The sequence below is a fragment of the Columba livia genome, chromosome Z (genome assembly GCF_036013475.1).
Source record: "Columba livia isolate bColLiv1 breed racing homer chromosome Z, bColLiv1.pat.W.v2, whole genome shotgun sequence".
NCBI classification, from domain to species: domain Eukaryota; kingdom Metazoa; phylum Chordata; class Aves; order Columbiformes; family Columbidae; genus Columba; species Columba livia.
The window spans coordinates 53,748,238-53,769,281 of NC_088642.1; the positions used below are offsets into that span (position 1 = coordinate 53,748,238).

Genomic DNA, 21,044 nt, shown 5'->3' on the forward strand with positions numbered 1-21,044 from the left:
CATACATTGTCCTCTTCTGCACGCTTTGTGTGAATCTGAATCCACCACGAGGCCTGGGAAATGCTTAAAGAACTGAGAGACTTATACTTCTTATGAGTATAAAGAGGATGGAACAAATAAATAATGCTGTCTTTCTAATTTGGAGGATACCTACAGTTCTATTTACTGATTTAAAAGGACACAACTGTAAAAATTTTCTATGTACAGGGAGAAGCATAAAGGGAAAACAGAACAGTAGAAGGGATTTGGATCAAAGACAGAAAATTATATATTCACCTGAGTGTATGAGAGGAACTCTTATTCTGTTCAGAAAAACGAAGCCAGGTTCATATTAAATAATCACGGTGTAAGAGAACTTCCATTGTACAGAAAATATCTACGAGGTGAACCATTTTACTGGCCTGTTGTAATGCAGTATTAGAGAATGCCAGTGGCTGAAACCATGGCATGTTTCTGTAATGAGTCTATTTAAGGAAGAACACCAGAGAAAAAAGAAGCACTAAGGACAGCAGAAGTAACTAAAGCTGAGCTGTATCAGCACTTCACCTTCTCTTTCTAAGTGTGGGAAAGCAGAAGACTTACCATGTTCCTCCCTGCAACAGCCTGAGCAGATAGGAAAACACATTAAATATAGACCATGTTTTTACTGTCTGCAGCCTGCAATTTAGGATAGAGAATTTAATTTTTTTTTTTTCTGCCAGATAACACTAGCACTGCACATTGCTATTTCAAAAAAAAAGCAGCAGCCATTCATATCCCATGGCTAAGAAGCCAAAGGTACATATATGCTCATCTTTTCAGATTTAAGTGTGCAATTTGCCTAAAAATATGCCTCTATTTCCACTCAAGCTGTGCAAGAGTTTTTCCCATGTAGAGCAATATGCTTATATGAATACCTTGTTAGTCTGAAGGTCACTTTACATATGGTTTTGAAGATGTGGGAAAAGATCAAACCACAGCGAACATCTATCACTTACAGTAGTCCCTGCAGTTCAATCCGCTAGCCCACCTTGATCCTGCTCACACAGAATTCAGGAGGGATGAGACAGAACTTTTAGAACAACTGAAGATGCATATATCTAAGAGCAACCATCTTGAGTGTGGATATTCCTAGGCATATAGGTGCCCAGCCTCCACCCAAACGAGTGGGAACTGGATGCTGAAATGCCTGTGAGGACCTGGGACCTTGACCATCCTGCCTCCTGCTTACTTGTTTTCTCTCCAGCTCCCTCTGGTGTCCTCAACAACCTATTTTCACCAACTCACTGAACTGCAGTACTGAGTTTGCAACAAGGCAGTAGGTGCTACATAGGCATCCCCCATGTCCCTGGACGCACTGCATAGTTGCATTCATAAGCCGTGCAGGAAACTTACAGAGCAGCTGAATTGGCACTCAGTGCTTTCCAAGATCAGAACTAAGTCTTCAGAAAACACTTCAGAAACAGCAACCTTTTACTAGCCTTAGCTGGCACCAAGGATAGTTACTCAAAGGGAAGATTAATGGATCACGAGCATGGCCTCTCGTGGGAAGCCATAAATAAGAAGGAAATACTCAAGAAAAACATTACTTTACAACTAAATGTGAAGGCATTCATTCAGAGAGGAAAAAAAAATATACATATGCATATATATAAAGCTTCCTCCAAAATAATTAAACTGGCCAGGAGCACTGCCTCCACAGTCTCATTGATTTGCAATTGCTAATGTAAAAAAAAAGTTCAAAAAAAAAAAAATAAATGAAATCATACTCACCATCTCCAGGCACTGACATGAAATGAGCATCAACCCGTTTTTCATCCTCTCCATACTCATTCTTTGCCAGTAAGGTATAAGCACCATTATTCAGGTGGGTAGGATTGTCCAGCTGGAGGCAGCCATGGTATTCACTTTGATTGATAACATGTATTTTAGTACAGATGTATTCAGACTCATTCAGTATAGCCCCTTCATAGAACCACTGCAATGTGGGCTTAGGGTTCCCTTTCACAGTGAATGGAATACACCAGTGATGGTCCGGGGTTGGAGATTCAATAAATGTGATATTTGGCGCAACTATATTGGAAAAAAAGAGTGAAGAACATCAGAATATTCTGAACATGTCTCTCCTTCCTTCCCTCTCTCCCCCCAGAGTTATCAGGGAAGTATTTTTCATTTGTCAGTACAAAAGTATGTTATTAGGAGGAATGATACCTATTTGGAAGATACTCACACAGGAACCCACCTGGTCTGCCTAGGTTACTGTGCTCACAACTGAAATGAAGCTGTTCTTCAGAAAGAAACAAAGCAAACTAGTTTCAGACAAAGACTGAGCACCTGTTAAATCACTTAAACCCTGTAAGATGTGGGAAGTTCAGTTACTGGATCACTAAGAAGGGGGAGAGAAACATTTTAGCTTTGCTGAAAAATGGTGCAGAGGAGTGCTGAAAGAACACAACAGTATTGAAAATATTTAAAAGTTGGCCAAAAGCAAGTAGTACTGGAAATATATTCAGCTAGGAATCCAAACTTTCAGACAATTTTCTCCACAGAGTCAAAGCCAGAACAGATGACTTAATTCCCTGGATTCTTCTGTCACGGAAAGACGATTTTTTACTATACTTTTTCTCATTCTTTGTTCAGACCTGCTAAATGCCTCAAGTTTACCAACTTGTGCTGTTTCCCTCAGGTAATTTTCCAACACCTTGCCCATTATTTCACTATTGGGAAATTTTCCTTGATATTTATTCTTAACTGCATCCAATTTCATCTACTTATACTCCCTTTTATCACTCATAACAGTGCCAAGCTCAGAATCTCATTTACACTGTTCAAACATTTCTACTTTATGTCCCCTTACATAGCTATTATATATCCAATTTCAACCTACAAACCTACATCTACAGTGATTTTTCTAGTTTATTCTGTCATGAGCACATGCTGAACAAAATTTGCCATCTACAAAGTGCTCCATTCCCATCTTCAATTAAATAGAGAGTTTCAACTTACTAAAACATGCTGTCTAGTTCACACCAAATTATATCAGCCTGCATCTTAGATCTAAGAAGCCAGTGCCTCTATACTACATGTCCCTTCCCCCTCCCTTGGTCCTGACAAATAAGTATATTATTCAAAGCTATGGCAAATAAATTTACATCTGGCAGTACGAATGTTGCAAGTGTGTTATTTTTTGAACACAGCAGTTGCTGCTTTAGATAATAAGAATTTAAACATTTGTAGTCTCTTATAATTAATTCTACAAGCCTATTGATGTGTTCACAATTCCTAAGACAGTGTGTATGTACACACACACCATTACGAACCTTCCCACACTAACGGTGCCATTAAGTATTTTGGGTTTTAGACATCTACCTGCAGATTGTTCTAACTGGAAGATAAAGCATTTAGAAAAACATTTTTTTTCAGAACACAGGACTGAAAAAGACAAATAGAAATGCTGGCTGGGCTACTCCCAGCATTAACTGCAGTAGACAGTTCACAGGCCTTAAGGGTTTTTGTTCAAAAAATTATTTATACCCAGAACAGTTGCTACCAATGTAGTTTGGCCTTGGGAGCTGTACAGAGGCCTGCGTACGTACAGAATACCGTGAGCTCGGCAGAGACCTGGTCTTCTCCCACAATGTTCTCTGCTACGCAGGAAATCCACAGTCCGCTGTCCATGGACGAAACATTCTTTATGGTTAGTGAGGCAGGGTTCTTACTTGTGTCACTCTGCAAGCGATCAGAAAAACATGTAGGTGTCAACCACAGCATAAAGAACAGAGAGAGAGGCAATCACTGGCCACAGCTGAATGGCATTTTTCATTTTCCCTCCTTTTTTATTGTATTAGTCCACAATTAACCAGAGCCTTACTGCAGTGTGTTATCCACACACAAAACACCTACAGAACCAGTTGTAACCATCAGTGAAAGCAGATTTAAAGCTCCAAAAGTCCTGCTACAAACACTGCGCTCAACCATTTTTCTGTCCTGTCACTTTCAGTTTCTGCCATTTCCTTAAATGCTTCTTCCTCTCTACACAATGTTTTTTTTCTCAACCCATACCCTTGCTCATATCTTTCTTCCACTTCATGACTGACTTTTATGGTCTATCTCTGCTCCCCTTCAACTTTTTATTCTGTTTAAACCTTGCTTTGCTCTTCCTTTTTGTCTCTTTTATTTGTACTTACGCTTGACGTCTCTTCCACTGCTGCCTTCTAAGCTATACAGTACCCTGACAATGTGTCTTTTCTCTCCTCATTAGCCAAACTTCTTTTAAAAGCTTCTTCTTTTCATGAAACTTTTCACAACAAATTCCTACCTAAGCTACTGCTTAAGTACTGGTTTATGTGTTTTAGCATAGGCAAATTAAGGTAAGATTTATGATTCTTAGGTATTTTGATCCTTATGGCTCTTGGAAATCTCAGTGGCTATTTATAGCCTTAAATGCCATATTGAATATGCAGCTATGCAACACTGAATAAAGCAAATAGGCCTGAATCACAATAAAAAAAAAAAGCTGTTAAAAACTCTGGTTTTCTTAAATAAGACCCTTCATATGATCCCCAGATAATTACTCTTTCCATACTTTAATCTTTCATAAAAATGCAAGACTATTCTCTTTAAAAGGAACCAAAACACATTAAGAAAATAAACAATAATACTTATTGTAAGTACTTATCTTAGGGTACACATACACTTCAGTGCTGCACAGAACACAAACAAATAACACACTGCATCTGTAACACCACAGTGGCTTTCCATGGCAGTCAAGGGGCACAGGCAGGAACACTCCTGCATACAGTCCTGTTGGACCAGAATTTTGAACCTCAAGATGACACCTTTACTCCACTGAAGTTAAATGTCCCTTTGATTCCAGTGTGACACTGGGGGAACTCTTGGGGGTGAGCAGTGCCCAAACCTAGACTGGAAGCAGAGGGGCTCAATCGCAGGCTTGGGGCTGAAAGCTAGAGCAAGATAAATCTAACCAACATCAATCCGATTATACAGCAGCACAGAAACTAAGGGCATACAATTAACTTTGGAGGACTAAAGTTTATTATTGTTTTAACCCTTGCTAATGTCTCTCTTTGTAAAAGAGGAGAGAAAACAGGCAAAAGCAGCACAGAAGGTGAAGAAAGGGGAGGTGGAAACTAAGATACGGGAGTGAGAGAAAGGAAACCAAACACACCACTCACAGAAAAGGGAAGGACAGTTGTGAATGGCAAATGAGGTTTAAAAGGCACTCATTCTTCTGCTACTGAAAAGACTACTGTGCTCCACAGCTAAGGCTGTATCTAGCTTATATTATGAGCCCCTCTGAAATCTCAAGATGAAGTTAGGCCACGACAGAATATTTCTGGAAAGCTTGAAGAAAACTGACCATGGCATTTCAAAGAGAGGAGGGGTAAAAAATTAGGCAATATCACTTTTTGAACAGCATCTTACATTCGCTTTGGCACATAACTCACACACACACACACACACACACAAAAGAAAAACAAAAAAGGAAAAAAGGGAAAAGAGAACTTGGCATAGGTTCCCCAAACTGTTTTAATTTCTTGTTCTTGACGATGACTGATGCATCTGGATAGTTTTACAGATTAAATTTTAAAAATAAAACTATGTATCTCTGCAAAGCTCTTACTTAGGAGACCTCAAAGACAGGCTACTCAAAATCTATACAGACCCAATATAATGTCCTCAAGGAAAAAAGTGCAAAGGCTACGAGAGCCCAGTGATGCTGTCTCTTCCACACTCTAGGAGCAGTCCTGGAAGTCCACACCCTGCAGTTTGTACGGACCAAAGAGCTTTACACAGTCTGCACCAGCATGAACGTAGGAAAGTCAGTGCCATAAAGTTGTAAATAACAAAGGGTCTTGCCCACTGTATAAATAATGGCAATTTAAGAGGTCAGTTGCTGCATGTTGAAGATCTAATCATATGCTTCTCCTTAATAACACTTCTATTAGAAATAACTTAATCATTCTATCTCCAGTGTGCACGCAGTCTAAGGTAGGGACACAGAATACAAAGATCTCAGAAAACAAAATTCCCCCTGCCCACATGATTTTATTGAGGACACATCTTCATGTTTCATTTAAAAAAAAAAATGCCATTCTTTTTAGTAAAATCTTCATTTCTATTTCCAAGGCTCCCTGTTGTTGCTTTGTTTGTTGAAGGAAAATTAAACAAGTCACAAAATAATATTTACAACCAAATTCCAACACATCAAGCCTTTGGCATGAAAACATAATAAAACTAGAGACACAAAGCTTTTTTTCATTATTAGAGTAGATTAAATGTACTCTCTGTATGCAGGTATCTGTGAAAATGAGAAAGCCCTTGTGTTTCAGTATCCTGATTCACCATATTACTTCCAAAAAAATTGCAGTGCTCTCATTTACAGGCGAACATCCAAACACCAGAATGCAAATCAGGGTCTCAAGGAGAGAATGTCTGCTGTTCTCCAAAAAACATTGCAGCAGTCATCCTCGATGGAAAGTAACTCAAAACCAAATGTAAACCCAACATTAATTTTCTATTTCATCTTTTTAATACAAAGTTAACTAAAGCTGGACATGAACCTTCATTCCATCCTTCAGCAGATATCACCTGTCTCTGAATTGCCACATATTTGAATATAAAACTCACCTCATGGTTTGACACAAGATTAGTGAGCACCCAGGACACATTAGGGGGTGGCCCGCCAGTAGTATCACAGTACAATGTGATGCTCTTTCCTTCCACCACGGTGATGTTGTAATTGCTTAAGTTTGCTGAGGGCAAGTCTATGACAGAAACAACAACAACAAAAAAACCCACATGTATTTGTATTTGACAGAAACAGACATCACTCAATTCTAAGCAAGCTGTATAAATGCAAGCAAAAACACCACTAAATCAGATATTCACTGTGGTCAGTTACTATTCAGTCAGGGAGTACAAAGCACATCTTTGGAAACATATAACTAGTCTTTAAACTGCTATTTAGCATTTTTCTGCGCCTTCTCTGCTTCACATCCTAAGAAAACCTTACTGCATATGGAAATACATTAAACCTGTTAAATAAGGAAATGGTTCAGATGGGCAAAGAGAAGTTATCCCAACTTCACTTTTTAACTTCAAAATGAAAAAATCCCCTTCCGTTATGCTTTAAAACAAGAAATTTATTCCTTGTCATTGTAATAGCTACAAAGAAACCTCTGTTTTCCTTGAACTGACATAGTGGTATTCCCACTGTTCTCCACTGTTCTCCGATTAGCTCCCAGTATCACAGGAGACTGCAGCCCTCCCTCTCATACAGAGACACGGTTCACAGAGTGCGGGGCAAGACCTAGAACTTTAGTACAAAGTGCAGGAAACAGAGCCCTGAACAAATCAAGCCAGAGGGGCGAATGGGCAGAAGAGAAGGTTGGCAATTGCACGGAGTCGCTATCCAAGCCAGCTCAGCAGAATTTTCTATTACCCTCAGAAAAGCAGTGAGACGGTACCACTCACCACGAAACAAGCCCTGATTTTGCAAGAATCAGGACTCCCCCTCCACCTCACAGACCTGTAAGTCACTCTGTATCTCATTCTTCAGCAACCAATGCAATAGGAGCTTCCCAAACAGTAAATATATGTTAGATCCTTACAAAAACAAAAGGAATTATAGACTGACCCTCTTATTAAATAATCCCAGCAATTCAACAGACTTCAGGCACAGAGGACCTCACATTTCATATTTATTTACATAGTAAATAATTATGCAACATGCTAGAAATATCACATCTTTCTTAAAAAGATACTGTATCGTTATTTGGAGCTGCTATACTATCTAAAAAGCTCTGGCCTCCTTCATGAGGCATTTCTCATCAACTGTTCCAGACAAGTTTTACTTGCACTTTATCATCTCAAAAAATGAAGTCTATCTGCTGTGCTGGATATGTATGCATGACCTTGCAAAGTCTTTTTCTGAAACAACAATTATCTTTTTTTGTTTGGTTGGTTGGTTGGTTTTGTTTTTTAGTGGACTTGCAGATACAGACATTTAGGGGACTTTTTTCCTTATGTAAAAAGTCCTATACAAACAACTAGCCACCAAGTAAGTGTGAATACATCAATATGTTTGCCAGAACTTCAAGAGAAGCTATATGTATTGGAAATCTCCCTTTAAATTTAATTAGTTCAATAAAAATTAAATGAGAGGAAGTAATACAAAAGAGAGGACAATGTTCCAGACAATGCTTTCTTGCCTAATAAGATTTGAAGATCAGCACAAGTATACAATAACTGCTTCTACCAGTGCTTTAAGTAGTGCTGTAATATGATCCCTGTTATAGGCACCATGGATTTCTCCTATTATGTTCACTTTATAAATCATATGTTGAAGTTTATTGAGACAGAGCTGGACAGTTTGTACGCTTTGATGCAGTAATCTGTTAGCGAAGGTAGCCATCTGCTCTCGCCTGCTGTGAATTCAAATCTCAGCAGTGTCTGTCAACTTGCTGGGCAGGAAATAAAACTAATCTTAGGGAACATTTGGATATTAATTATGCTGGTTAGGGAATGAGGAGCGAAGTAATGAGATCATTTGCTTTATAAAGTTACACTTCCACACTACCTCTGAAAACCATTCCAACTACTCTTCCCAGACCTGAACACGCAAAGAGATTAAAGCTTCCCCACTCCTTACTGGCCCTAGCACTTGGGACAAGGTCTACACAACAGATTAACCTTTCGCAGTTCAAGCCTGCACAGTTCCTACTAACACATTATTTCACATTAAACCTCTCATGTAAGCAAAAATAGAAACAACTTTGGTCCCTTAGAGCCCTCTCTTAACAACTGTTAAGTTCGGAGACTACTTCTTCCTACAGTGTGTTTATTTAAAAGATAGGCAACTGAAGTTTAATTCCTCTGGTACTGGTTCTGGTTCCCACTCAGAATTAGATCTGGTTCTGTTTTGTTTGGTTTTGTTTTTGTTTTTTCCCAAAAGTCTGCACATATCATGTTAGTGTTATATCTCTGAAGAAAACAGAAACACCAGGCATGTATCCTGCCAGGGGTCTATAAGAAAACAATGCTTACTATTCCATAGATTCCTAAAGTTACACTAAAAACCAGATGCAAGACCTGGAAGAAAACATTGCAGCAAAAAAGTAGGAGTGGAGTGGAGTGGAATGACAAAAGGAGAGGGGAGGGGAGGGGAGGGGAGGGGAGGGGAGGGGAGGGGAGGGGAGGGGAGGGGAGGGAGAGGGAGAGGGAGAGGGAGAGGGAGAGGGAGAGGGAGAGGGAGAGGGAGAGGGAGAGGGAGAGGGAGAGGGAGAGGGAGAGGGAGAGGGAGAGGGAGAGGGAGAGGGAGAGGGAGAGGGAGAGGGAGAGGGAGAGGGAGAGGAGAGGAGAGGAGAGGAGAGGAGAGGAGAGGAGAGGAGAGGAGAGGAGAGGAGAGGAGAGGAGAGGAGAGGAGAGGAGAGGAGAATCACATTATTATGTGTGTTTTCTTTTCCTCCCTTTCCTAGTCATGAGATGTGGGTGGGAAACACATACAAGAATTGCCTCGAGACTCATTTTTTCTGATTGGATATCCTGAATTAGTGAACTTTAGCTGCAAGGTCATTTTGGCTTTTATTTCCAGTGGCACCCAGACTGCTTCACAGCAGAACACACACAAGTTGAGAAGTGGCTGTGTTTGGAAAAAGCAAACAGTAGCATAAAACCTTGTAACCAGAAAATGTGATACACTGGACTCAAGCAACAGAGCAATAAGACTAAGCAGCAAAACTTGTATTGAAAACTACCTGTATTTAAAAAAAAAAAACACAATGCACCCTAACAGACACATATGCTCAGTATGTATGCTCAGTGTAGTGCAAGACCATTTATATGAGTCAGTAGCATTTTGACACCTACACAATTAGAAAGACAGCCATCCACGCTGCATTTACTCCTGGCTTAATTTGGTTAAATACAGTGTTTTAGATGCCTATCTCGTCTTGATATGGATGTACATTTTGAAGTCCTTTGTACACAGTAATTGAAACAAGCCATCAGACAACAGGTTCAAATACTTTTGTATACTGCCAGCATAGTAACTTTAGACTGTAGCATAAGAGCCCATGCAAGGTAGACATGACATCATCTTTCCACAAGTCTCATCTTGATATCTCTCAGACAAAGATTACCCTGTGCCCCAAAGCTTGAAAGACAGTCTCTCTCTCAAAATTTCATGGCATTAATTATTATAATTCTGGATACCAGCAATAACCCTGCTAGTATCCGATTTCTTTTTTAACTTAGCTATATTCTTGGCTTTAATATCCTTCTGCAGCAATGAATTTCACAGACATTCTGTCTAGGCTGTATGAAAGAGTCATTCCCTTTTATCAGTTCTGAAATTTGTCTGTGACATTCAAATTCATTGAGTGCTCTCCTGTTCTGACAGGATGAAGAAAGGAGAGTTTTTGAATTATCTTCTTAAGACCACTCTGTTTTATTTCATTTTCTCAAGTCCCCCTTCTTCTCAATAACCTATCCAAAGCTTTCCAGTGTCTACAAAAACGGTAGGACAGAACCTGCTACTGAGAATTTTACCCTGTAATGTAGAGAGTTACACAGTTCAACAGATGAAAACATACACTAAAAATCATGTGTTTCATTATGTGTGGGTGTATAACAGCTATGTTATTTCACCACATACAGAATATCTGTTCTCATATTCAAACCGGTAACACTTTATCCCCGGAAATAGGCAGCTCTGGATCAGAATAAGCAGTCACTTCCCCCACCACGGCACAACTGGACACAACAGAGACAAGCAGGAGGAATTCATTTATGTCGGATGCGTCTCTCCAAACATCACCTCATGCTTTAGAAGGAGCTCCTTTAAGTAAGGGGGAACTATTTACCTTCACAGACCATCACTAGTGCAAAACGATGGCCCAAGGCCATCAGACAGTGAACTATTAAGCATCAGTAGGGAATGACTCATATCTTCACTGTGTACAGCTGTGACTTCAGCAATCACAAACCCAAAAACTTGGGATTATATTTTCAAAGGTTACTACAGCATTAGGCTACACAATTGTCAATGGAAACTAATAAAAACTAACAACAAGAATGTGCCTAAATTCACAGAATCACAGAATGGTTGGGGTTGGAAGGGACTGATGGACATGATCTAGTCCAACCCATTGGCTAAAGCAGGTTCACCTGCAGTAGACTGCACAGAAATGTGTACAGGTGGGTTTTGAATGTCTCCAGAGAAGTAGACTCCACAACCTCTCTGGACAGCCTCTTCCAGTGTTCCAGCACCCTTAAAGTAAAGAAGTTTCTCCTCATATTCAGATGGAACCTCTTTTGCTTCAGTTTGTGTCTGCTGCCCCTCATTCTGTCATTGGGCACCACCAAAAAGAGTCTGGTCCCATCGTCTTGACATCCACCCTCTAGAGATCTATAAGCATTAATAAGATTCCCTCAGAGGACAGCAGTAGTAAGTAGCCCCTAGAGGTTTTTCAAAGTCTTCATGCTGCTACTTACTATGTTCTACAGAAAACTTTAACTGGTCTTGGTAGAGCCAGACTGCCACTATATGTCAAAATAAGGATATAACCTAATTAAGAAATAAATGAGTATTAATACAAACTCTGTAACTCAACTCTCAGCATCAACACTCTACCCAATAAACTACAACAACTTTTAGAAGAAGAAGGTCTTAAACAAGGAGAAAAGAAGCCACCATTACATCCAAGATGTTGTTTCACTGGTTAACTATCTTCACAGTTACAAATTTTTTTACAAAATTATTTCCAGATTGACCTTTTCAGCTTCAACTTTCATCTATTTTGTTCTGGGATTTGTTCAGCTGCTCAAAAGCCTTCACCAAAAAATTCTCTCAATATGGTCAATTAGCCTCACTAATACCTAAGAAATGACATGATGAAGAAATAAGCTCCTGAGAGAATATCTTAAACCCAATATTGCATTCATTTATGCCATCCTTTGTACAGCAAGCCCCTGATTTTCATTGGCCTGTCAGCAAACTCCCAGGAGTCTTGCCATGATGCAGTGTCACTAAATGGTTTCCACTGCAGCCCATGACATCTCTTTTTTGCTTCATACATTTTTGCAGGTCAACCTGTCCAGTGACTAGAACAAGTAATTACAAAGAATAGTTGTCAGTTTTTTTCTCAAAAGTAGCCAACTGCATCTGAATTTTAATAAGGTGATTTTAATCCTTACCTGAAATCCTTTATCTTCTTTTTAATAAATATATCAGACCAAGAATGCTTAAATTAATACAGAGCCAGCAACCATCTATCAAACTGAACCATGTAAATGCAGACTACCAGAACCACTGATTTATAACATATCCTCTGTAATTCGTAAGATACAGTGGCCCAAATCCAGTCTGCTTGTCCCACATAAGGTTTCAATACAGCTCAAGGTTCTTGGCTCCCCTGGTTTTCCTTTTTCTCTCTGGGGAGAAAACATACAACTGACTACAGCACTACAGTACAGCTTCATAACACCCACCACTTGTACTGTCTGGAGCCTGGAAACAGGATGGTTGACAATGCAATTTGTTAAGAACTGTGCACATGGATCTGCAAATTTCAGAGGCCTTGCTGGCTCCATACAGGTTGTATCAACATAAAATGTTAAAAAAAAAAAACAGTTTTCTTATATTGTTCTACTAAAATTCTGCCTTGTTTGAAAATACAGGAAGGTGTTAAAAATTCCAAAGATCTTTTCCTATGGGCTTTTATAGATTTAAAAAACAAAGCAAAAAACTTTCTACCAATTCTAGCTACAAAGCTAACAGCTGTTGGATATGATTTACCTCCTGTGTTTCACTTAGCAACTGTCTGCAGCCAAGAAGTTCTGAGCCAAATTTCAGCCATGGCCTAAGTGGGCATGTTTCCACTGAAGTCTGCAGAACAACAGGGCTAAAAATTAGCCTGGCTGCATCTTTAGAGCACTATAAACAGGATATGCCAAAAGTTTACATGCAAAAGATGAATTAAAGAAACACAAACCATTTTTTCCATTTTCTATTGTATCACAAGCACAACATCCAAATGTCCAATCCATAGGGATAATTGCAGAAATCTCGCAGAAGTTACTCCAAGATGACAATCAGAACCATATTCAATGAAAATTAAAAAATGTTAGGCAAATAAAATGCAGAATTAGCAGAAATAAGGAACATCTAAAAACATATAATCTCTCACTTCTCTAACCACCAGACACTACCCTCCATTTCTTCACTCTAACTTTGCCATCATGCACAACAAAACTTGAAATTTCCCTTGAATTAAAAAAGGACTAATCTGAAAAGTATAGGGGGGAAAGAGGAGGAAGAATTCTGGATTATGATCCTTTTGCCCAGCATATTTCCATACACTGCCCATTGAGTGTTAAAGTAAAGAAACTGTCGCACATCAAAATGTCTTCAATATTTCGGAAGAGTATATAGCCATTGAACAGAGCACTGCATAACCACTGAATAGAGATACAGTCATCATGTGGCACAGCAAACCTTGATGGGTGTTTTCCACAATGACCACGGTCTTCTGCACAGGTCTGACAGGGTTAAACTCAAATAGTCTCAAACACTCTACAGATTGGTGGCGAGGACATCACCAAAGCTGTATCTTAGATTCCTGAACTGAAGCTGAACCCAGAGATTGATGACAAAATCTCCTCCTGTAGTCACTGCTTTTTTTTTCCTAACCCAGAAAGCAACAACAACAACAACAAAAACAACCAAAGAAAAACCTTCTCCCCCACAACCCAGAAAAAAAAGAAAAGAAAAAAAAAAAACAGAAAACAAAAAAACACACTGCACAAGTCTTGTTATGCCCTTTTGAAAGGAAAAGAACAAATTCCTACCCTTGGGAAAGGCTGAGTCCAAACGTAAAGGCTCCTTGCCAAAGCCATGAGGACAGTCATTCAGACCAGAGTTTAGGACTTTCCCATGCCTTCAGTATTTCCTGATGACCAGTTGGAAGGCATATGCACACTGTACAAGCATATTTTAGACCTCTTCTTGCTAGATGTGCTTGCTGCTTCAGCATACCTTCTTAAAGTCCAACTCTCATTTTCTTACTGCACGACATCTGACTCTCACAACACCCACCTTGTTAGTCTATGGAGGAACATCTTTCTGTTGAGAAGCAGAAAGAGTGGTATGGCAGCTCATTGAGCCACCCAAATATTTTGCAATACTAAGAGAAATCTGCCTTCAATCATGACACACCTGATTGTCACATTCAGCTGGGAACCTTTACAGAAAATAATTGAACAAGTATGGCCTCTACTGGAAGATCACAAGTCTTTAAAGTATGCTTTCCCTGAGACAATACACCCTTAATTTGCCTTTAAACACTCCAGCAGTCCCTGCTTAGCTGAAGTTATCACTAGAAGTGAACTTCTGTAAATAGAGTGAGTGTGTGCTGCAGCAAAGGCCACAAAACTTGCTAACTCATCTTCATGATTACAGCAGCAAACACAACCTCCGCAGAACTGTCATCCCACCTAGGCCTTCAAATGCCATCATGAATGCCATGCAGGCAAAAACCACCAACAGCTGCGCATGAGAACAAATTCACTTGGACAGCAAGCCATCTTCTGCAGTCAACCTTCACAGAAGCTTTGAAGGTTGCTGCTGACATTTCAAACCAGATGAAGGGCTTATATTTTCAAGGCTTATATCAGCTCCTTAACTTCTGCCCAGGACTTGTCTCTTAAGGTCCCTAGGACAGCCACCTAAAAAGCTGGAATAATGAAAATTGGTTTTATTAAGTTTGGAAAATTCTAACTCAACTTTGGAGCAACAGTGAAACCCCATTACTGCCAAAACTCTCATAATTTTTCATGCAGTCCATGATCACAGATAAGAAAAATAAGAACAGTTTGCCACCATACATTATGCATAACATGTAGTTCTTCAGCCAAAATAAACAATACAGGGTAGAGAGCCCAAGAATATTCTGAAAGGTAAACACAGGGAATGTTTAAGGCTTTTTTTAAACTCATTTCATTCTGCCTGTAATGTTCTCCTTCTGATAGCCTTATCTGCGAAGTCTGGCTGATAATGGAAAAAAATGTCAACACCCACTGGATTATTCCTTTGCTTGTGATTTTAGACTGCATTGTACTGTGATAGCCTAAGATCTAATCCTTATTTTATTGACTAACTAATACAACAAATCTATTCAGTAAATTCAAAGAAATAAACACGTCAATCCTTCAGTTTGCCTTTTTCTCCTCTTTAGAATTTATAACCACCTACCTCCAGTCTGATACTACCATTTACTTATTTACCTCTAGGACAAAAATCTGTCACCAGAAAGAGGCTGAAATGAAGCCAGATCCAGTCCAGTTCATCCATAGTCATCTGAACAATTGCCCATAAAAATTCATGGCTTTCCCAACCAAGCAAGAAACGGGCAATCCATCTCTTTAGGCTGTAATTCTACATTACAACATTTTCTAACATTTCGTCATTCATACACAAGAACCAGCACAAAGAGCAACACCAGAGTACCTCATGCGCAAGGGAAGAGATAGACAAAAAAATGTTAGCATGCAAAAAAAATCTCATAGTTTTCAGATCAGACATTTCTGTTGACCGGCTGTGTATGTAAACAAACAGCCAGTCTGAACATATTAATACATTTGTTATATGTAAAACAAATTAGTACATGAGACTAATATGCCACTTTGTTCAGCAGACTTTAGCTAGCACTCATGACCAATGACAAAAAAGAAAACATCTTCCGAAACAATGGATGATAAATAAGCATACAAACCTGGGAAAGTAAGCAGAATTGCAAGCCAGATCAAGCACCACACCAGCATACATAAATAAATCTGATTAACTAAATTGGCCGTATAAGACAAAATGCCATTACCAGACTGAGATCCAGAGCAACAAAAAACCTACATGGGCCTGCAGAGACAACTGTAGAAGCCAAGCCCCTCCCAAAAATACCACAAGAAAAAAAAACTTATTTTGGTATCAGTGAGTTCAACAATAGCAGTTGAATAACTGATTGTCCACCAGTGGGAGCAACCAATATCTTAATCACCAGTACCAAAGACATGGGTTTTCCTCCTTGGCATGCAGTGATCTCCAAGTGATCTGCAGAGTGACAGAGTTCTGAGTGACCTTACCCCAGGCATAGGACGTGGCTCACTCCCAAGAATTTAATACACCAGTGGCAACTGCCACCGGAGCTTACAGAAGTAGTAACAGGAACAAAGTGTTTACTTATTTAGCTCTCTTTCTTGGTTTTTCTAATGCTATTTATCAGGTAGAAACAAAGGAAAAAAAAGTGGATGGCCTAAGTGGTGATGCTGTCCATGTTGTACAGGCAACCAGCAAATGCTGTGAAAATGGCAAAACTAAACAAAACCACTCCTCCACACAGAAGGCTCTACTAATACTACCATGGTAGACGCAACTTAATATTTGACATAGCCATTAAGTGTGAATTTAAAACTTATAAGAATCTGACAATTTTCATCACACATACATACATTTTAAATGGAGTTGAAAAAATAATTCTGCAAACATTGTAACAATTTATTGACTTTTAATATTGCAGCTGGAAAAGATCTTCTAGATAGTGAACATACCCGACTTTAAACCTCAAGAAAAGAAATCACAAAGCTGATGGCATCTAAATTGCAACCAGCCTTTAATCAGCACATTAATAAACACTTCCACCATATAAACAATAAGTAAAGTACCACAGAACTTCACTAATTTTCACATCAATTATCTACAAACCAAAGCCTCATTATCAAAAAAACACAGTGGCCTCTTCCAACTTCCCAGCAAGAGATTTATTAGCAGCACAGAGCAGCGAGACAGCCTGTTACCAAGACATTTACCACATACTGTACAGGCCACTTACTATAATATTATGAAGTAATTAATAACACCTGCACACAAAGAAGAGAGCATGCTTGCTTAGTTTCTAAAGAAAAAAATAATATAACAAACCGGAGAGATGAGATGAAACAATTTCATTAGCAGAGAAAATTAGAATAAGTTTTATTAACAAAATACAAAGGCCTGCATGCTCAAAAATGTCTCTTTATATCAAAAGAAGCTAACAAGATCACGTAGTTGACAGGGAAAAAAGTTCACAAAACAAAGTCAAAAGCTGAATTCTTCTTCTATTTCAGTTCTACCTGTTAGCCTCTTAGAAAGCTCTGGAAATGAAATAAACCAGCTTAATTATTGGGTTTTTTTGAAAGTAAGTACTGTTCTTTTAAACACAGAAAAATATTTGCAGAGATACTGAAAGCAAGAGCCACGCATTGTATCTTTCAGATATCTTCCAGAACACTGTCCGTGCTCACCAAGGTAGTAATTCTTCTTCACCTTGGATTGTCTATTCTGTGCCAAGGAAAATGCTGTGTTGTCACCTTTATTAAAAACCTATATCCTGCACTGGTTCATTTTGAAAAAGTAATTAAGGGGAAAGACTCACTAAAAGAAAAAAAAAAGTAAATTTTAGTCATATTTGGAGCCTGTAAACTAACATAAATAATTGGCAGGCATGTTCTGATGATATCCACACAGATCTTCAGCAAAATTAACATATCCCGTATGCAAATTCTACATACAGCAAATTCCAATGTGAACGTTGTATATGTCCACCTTTCCTCCTCCTCCTCCTCCTCCTCTAGCTGGAAGTACCACCTTGCCTTGTCATTGCAAGTATTTTGTCAAGATATGCCCACAAGGTGCATGCATGCATACACAAATGCACATACACAGCATCAAGAAGTCAGAGACAAGTCTGGTGCAACCGCAGATGGTCAAGCACTCAGGAAAAAGAAATAATGTCTCATACTTTTATTTCTGGGTATTTAACAATAAAAATTTTCAAAGAAAAACCCTAGCTACTTGGCACCTTCTAGATGTGGCAGCCAAGAATGCTACAAAACACTATGCTGGAGTTCCCAGTTTGTACTAATTGATCTCAGTCCACCAGTACACCTTTCTACACCCAGCAGATACCTTCTAGAGCATCCAGCTGGAGCAGACGGTTGGGTCCATTTAGCTCAGCTTGGTATCATCTCCCACTTCAGGTAGATCAGATCCTGCAGCACACAAGACCGACTGTGCAGCTCACAAGACCCCCTAACAGGTTGCTCTTCTTTGATATACCAGATGCTAGCATCATTATTTTAATGAATACACCGCCCCACCTGGTCCCAGCCAGAAGGTGGACACAAGGCCACAAGGCATGATGCATGACCATAAAACACATTACGGCCACTGAACACCACACATGTTGGGTCTGCAGCAGCTCCCCTCCATGGCTGTTTCTTGACGGCAGCTGCTATTAGAGGATGTCACACTCTCCATTTAGGCAGTGGAGAAAAGGACACTCAATGGACAAACATGGAGTGAGAAAGGGTATTGTTTTTGTGTTCCTCCTGCTATTCACCTTCACTTACTGCTTCCCCAATCCAAAGCAGCCCTCCATGGGGATACCCATGCTCCCTTTCCTTCCTGCCTGCCTGCTGCAGGGCACCCCAGCTCCCTGCTCTGCAAAAGTAAGCTCCAGACTCCAAAAGGTCTCACGTCATGTCAGGAATACCTGGCCTCTGCCCCTTTTACACAAAGGAGGAGAAATCTCTCTGATGAGTGGGTGAAACCTTTCACCAGCTGTCCCAGGACCACATACAGGCAGCAAAGTTGCATACAAAAAAAGCCTCACTATTACATTTTTCCACTATCTCCAGATCCCTATAAGCAAACTGAAAACAATATGCTGCAAAATGCTAAAGACACAAGCTTGTTATGACTCTTTTGAAAAGGCTTTACAAGAGAACTCAGTAGAGTTTCATCTGTGTGAAGAACCGAGGTATTCCTACTTTGTCTCTACTAGCATGCAGTTTTTCTGAATTTTCTTCCTATGGTCCTAGCACTAGAGTTTGTATTTTTCAAGGGAAATAAAGATCTCATTAACCATAAATACCTGAAAAAAAAAATCAAGGAGGTAAAATTTTCTATCTCTTGAGCTTGGAAGCACTAATATCTAGTGTAACAATGGCACATGCATTTTACGTAATTCTTGTGTGTTATCTATAATGGGTGTTCTGTTCTCCTGCACTTGAATAACGGTACATTGATCAAGGGGAAAAAAAAAATTATGTGAAGCTCCCAGAATTATTCCATGTGGGGTGAAAGACCAGTGAGTGGTTAATATCTCCACGGAAACCTTCTCGTCTATCAGCATTGTTGTCATCCTGATAGGCATCTTGAAAAAAAGCATGTTCGTTTTTCCTGTATCACAAAAATCTAGCAACAAATTTATGTTAAAAGAGTATTACCGCAGTTTGGGACCTTCATATCCAGCAAAGCTGTCTTCTTGTTGTTGTCATCTACACAATATAAATCCTGAGTTTCTGGGTAAGACTTGGTCTCTTGAAATTTCTTGATCCACATAATTTCACAGGAACACTTGAATGGATTGCCCACCAATATCCTATAGCAAAAAAAAAAAAAAAAAAAAAAAAATTAGAATGCAAAATGTGTCTTGCCTATAGAAAAAAAAAAAAATAGGGAGCAGGGAAGCTCCAGGCACTCAGCTGGGTGAAAGCAGAAGTTCAACGCTTTAGTTAAGAAGGATAAGGAATGCAACCTTAGTAACCTCAGTGCAATGTAAGCTACAAGTGGATAATGGTTTACATGTAAAGAATGAAGCTCTCTTTCCACCAAGAATCCAGACTGTCATAGATCGGAGAGATCATACGGGGAGTGCAACTACTATCTCCAATTCACTGGTGTAAATCAGGAGCACAGGGACTATTGGGCTTTCCATGAAGCTCCATTTTATTTCATAAAAGCCAAGCAGAGATCAGAATTGCTCTCTTCTACACTTGACTCTGCTCAGCTACCTCAGAAAGATCATGCCAGAAATGGTTTACTGCTGTGAGGTGGTAAATTCTTTGTAGAGTCAAACAGTCATGGATTATAGGCAAGCTCTAACAAACTCTAATCATAAAAAAGGATTTCACCTAACCTTCAAAATTCATCCGCTACAACACTCTAGAAAATCTCACAGTAAAACCCTAGGTAATGTCATGAAGAAACACTAACTGAAAAAATGGCTCTGAAACAGAAATGTATCATCTAGCTATACAGTATGCTGCATGGAATTTAAACCACAGGTTAGTAAACTCACCAAATTCTAGTTTTAAAATTTCATAAAATTTCACAACAATGTAATGCAATAATGCTCAAGTAAAAGATAAACAGAAACATCCTGATATCTACATAAGAAGTGATCTAGTATTATTTTTTTCTACTATAGGCACAGATAAGATCCAATAAAGCATGTGCAAGTGACTGTTTGAGGCATCTCATTACAAGGAGAACAACTGTTCTTAGGAAAATTTCATGAACATTTTCATTGTATAGAAACTAAAATCAGGTTGCTCACAGAATCTACATTCATAAATTCCTCCTGAGGACATTAAGTGTGCAAATCATGGAAAACTCTGCTTATCGGAGCTGTAATTTGTTCCCCCCAAAAAATCTGCAGTTCTTTGAGGATTAACAGCTGCAGGGATCATTCTTGCAAGTGTCCGAAAGAGCAATTTGTATTCACAGAAGTCATCTGCTGGACTTTAACACCACCACAGCATGGACAAGACTTGCTTGTGCAATTAAGATCCCTTGTGTCAAAACCTACAACATGCATTTTCAAAACAGCAATATTTACTTCACATATTCTTTTTCATCATATAACTTCCCTGTAAAAGAGAAATTTCCTTTGATCAGTGCCTGAGCAGTCCTTTTCTTCTACTCTTTCATTTCATGTTAAACCCACCAAGGGAGTTAGGCCCATCATTGGCAGGATTCTGGATAGAGGCACAATGGCCCTCTACATGTACTTGTGTGAAAGAAAGAATCTGACCTAGTAAAAACAAATTACATGTCTTTATCTTGTTTGCTATAATTTTACAGCTGCAGCTACAGTTTGTTCTAAAAGAAGCGGCTTTTCAAAGCAGCATCCTCTTCTCTACAATACCTGGTGAATATCTCCTACTTC

The 21,044-nt window shown here is 39.2% G+C and overlaps 1 protein-coding gene across 5 annotated transcripts in view; it reads right to left on the reverse strand.

Moving 5' to 3' along the window:
* Positions 1-21,044, reverse strand: part of NTRK2 (neurotrophic receptor tyrosine kinase 2) — a 208,354-nt gene that overhangs the window by 158,779 nt on the left and 28,531 nt on the right. For all 5 annotated transcript variants that reach the window (XM_065045879.1, XM_065045881.1, XM_065045878.1 and 2 more), the window contains exons 5-8: positions 19,321-19,475; positions 6,631-6,767; positions 3,576-3,708; positions 1,753-2,052 (exon numbers count right to left, since the gene is read on the reverse strand). In XM_065045879.1, the coding sequence (XP_064901951.1) occupies positions 1,753-2,052; positions 3,576-3,708; positions 6,631-6,767; positions 19,321-19,475 (725 nt within the window). The remainder of the gene's footprint in view (positions 1-1,752; positions 2,053-3,575; positions 3,709-6,630; positions 6,768-19,320; positions 19,476-21,044) is intronic.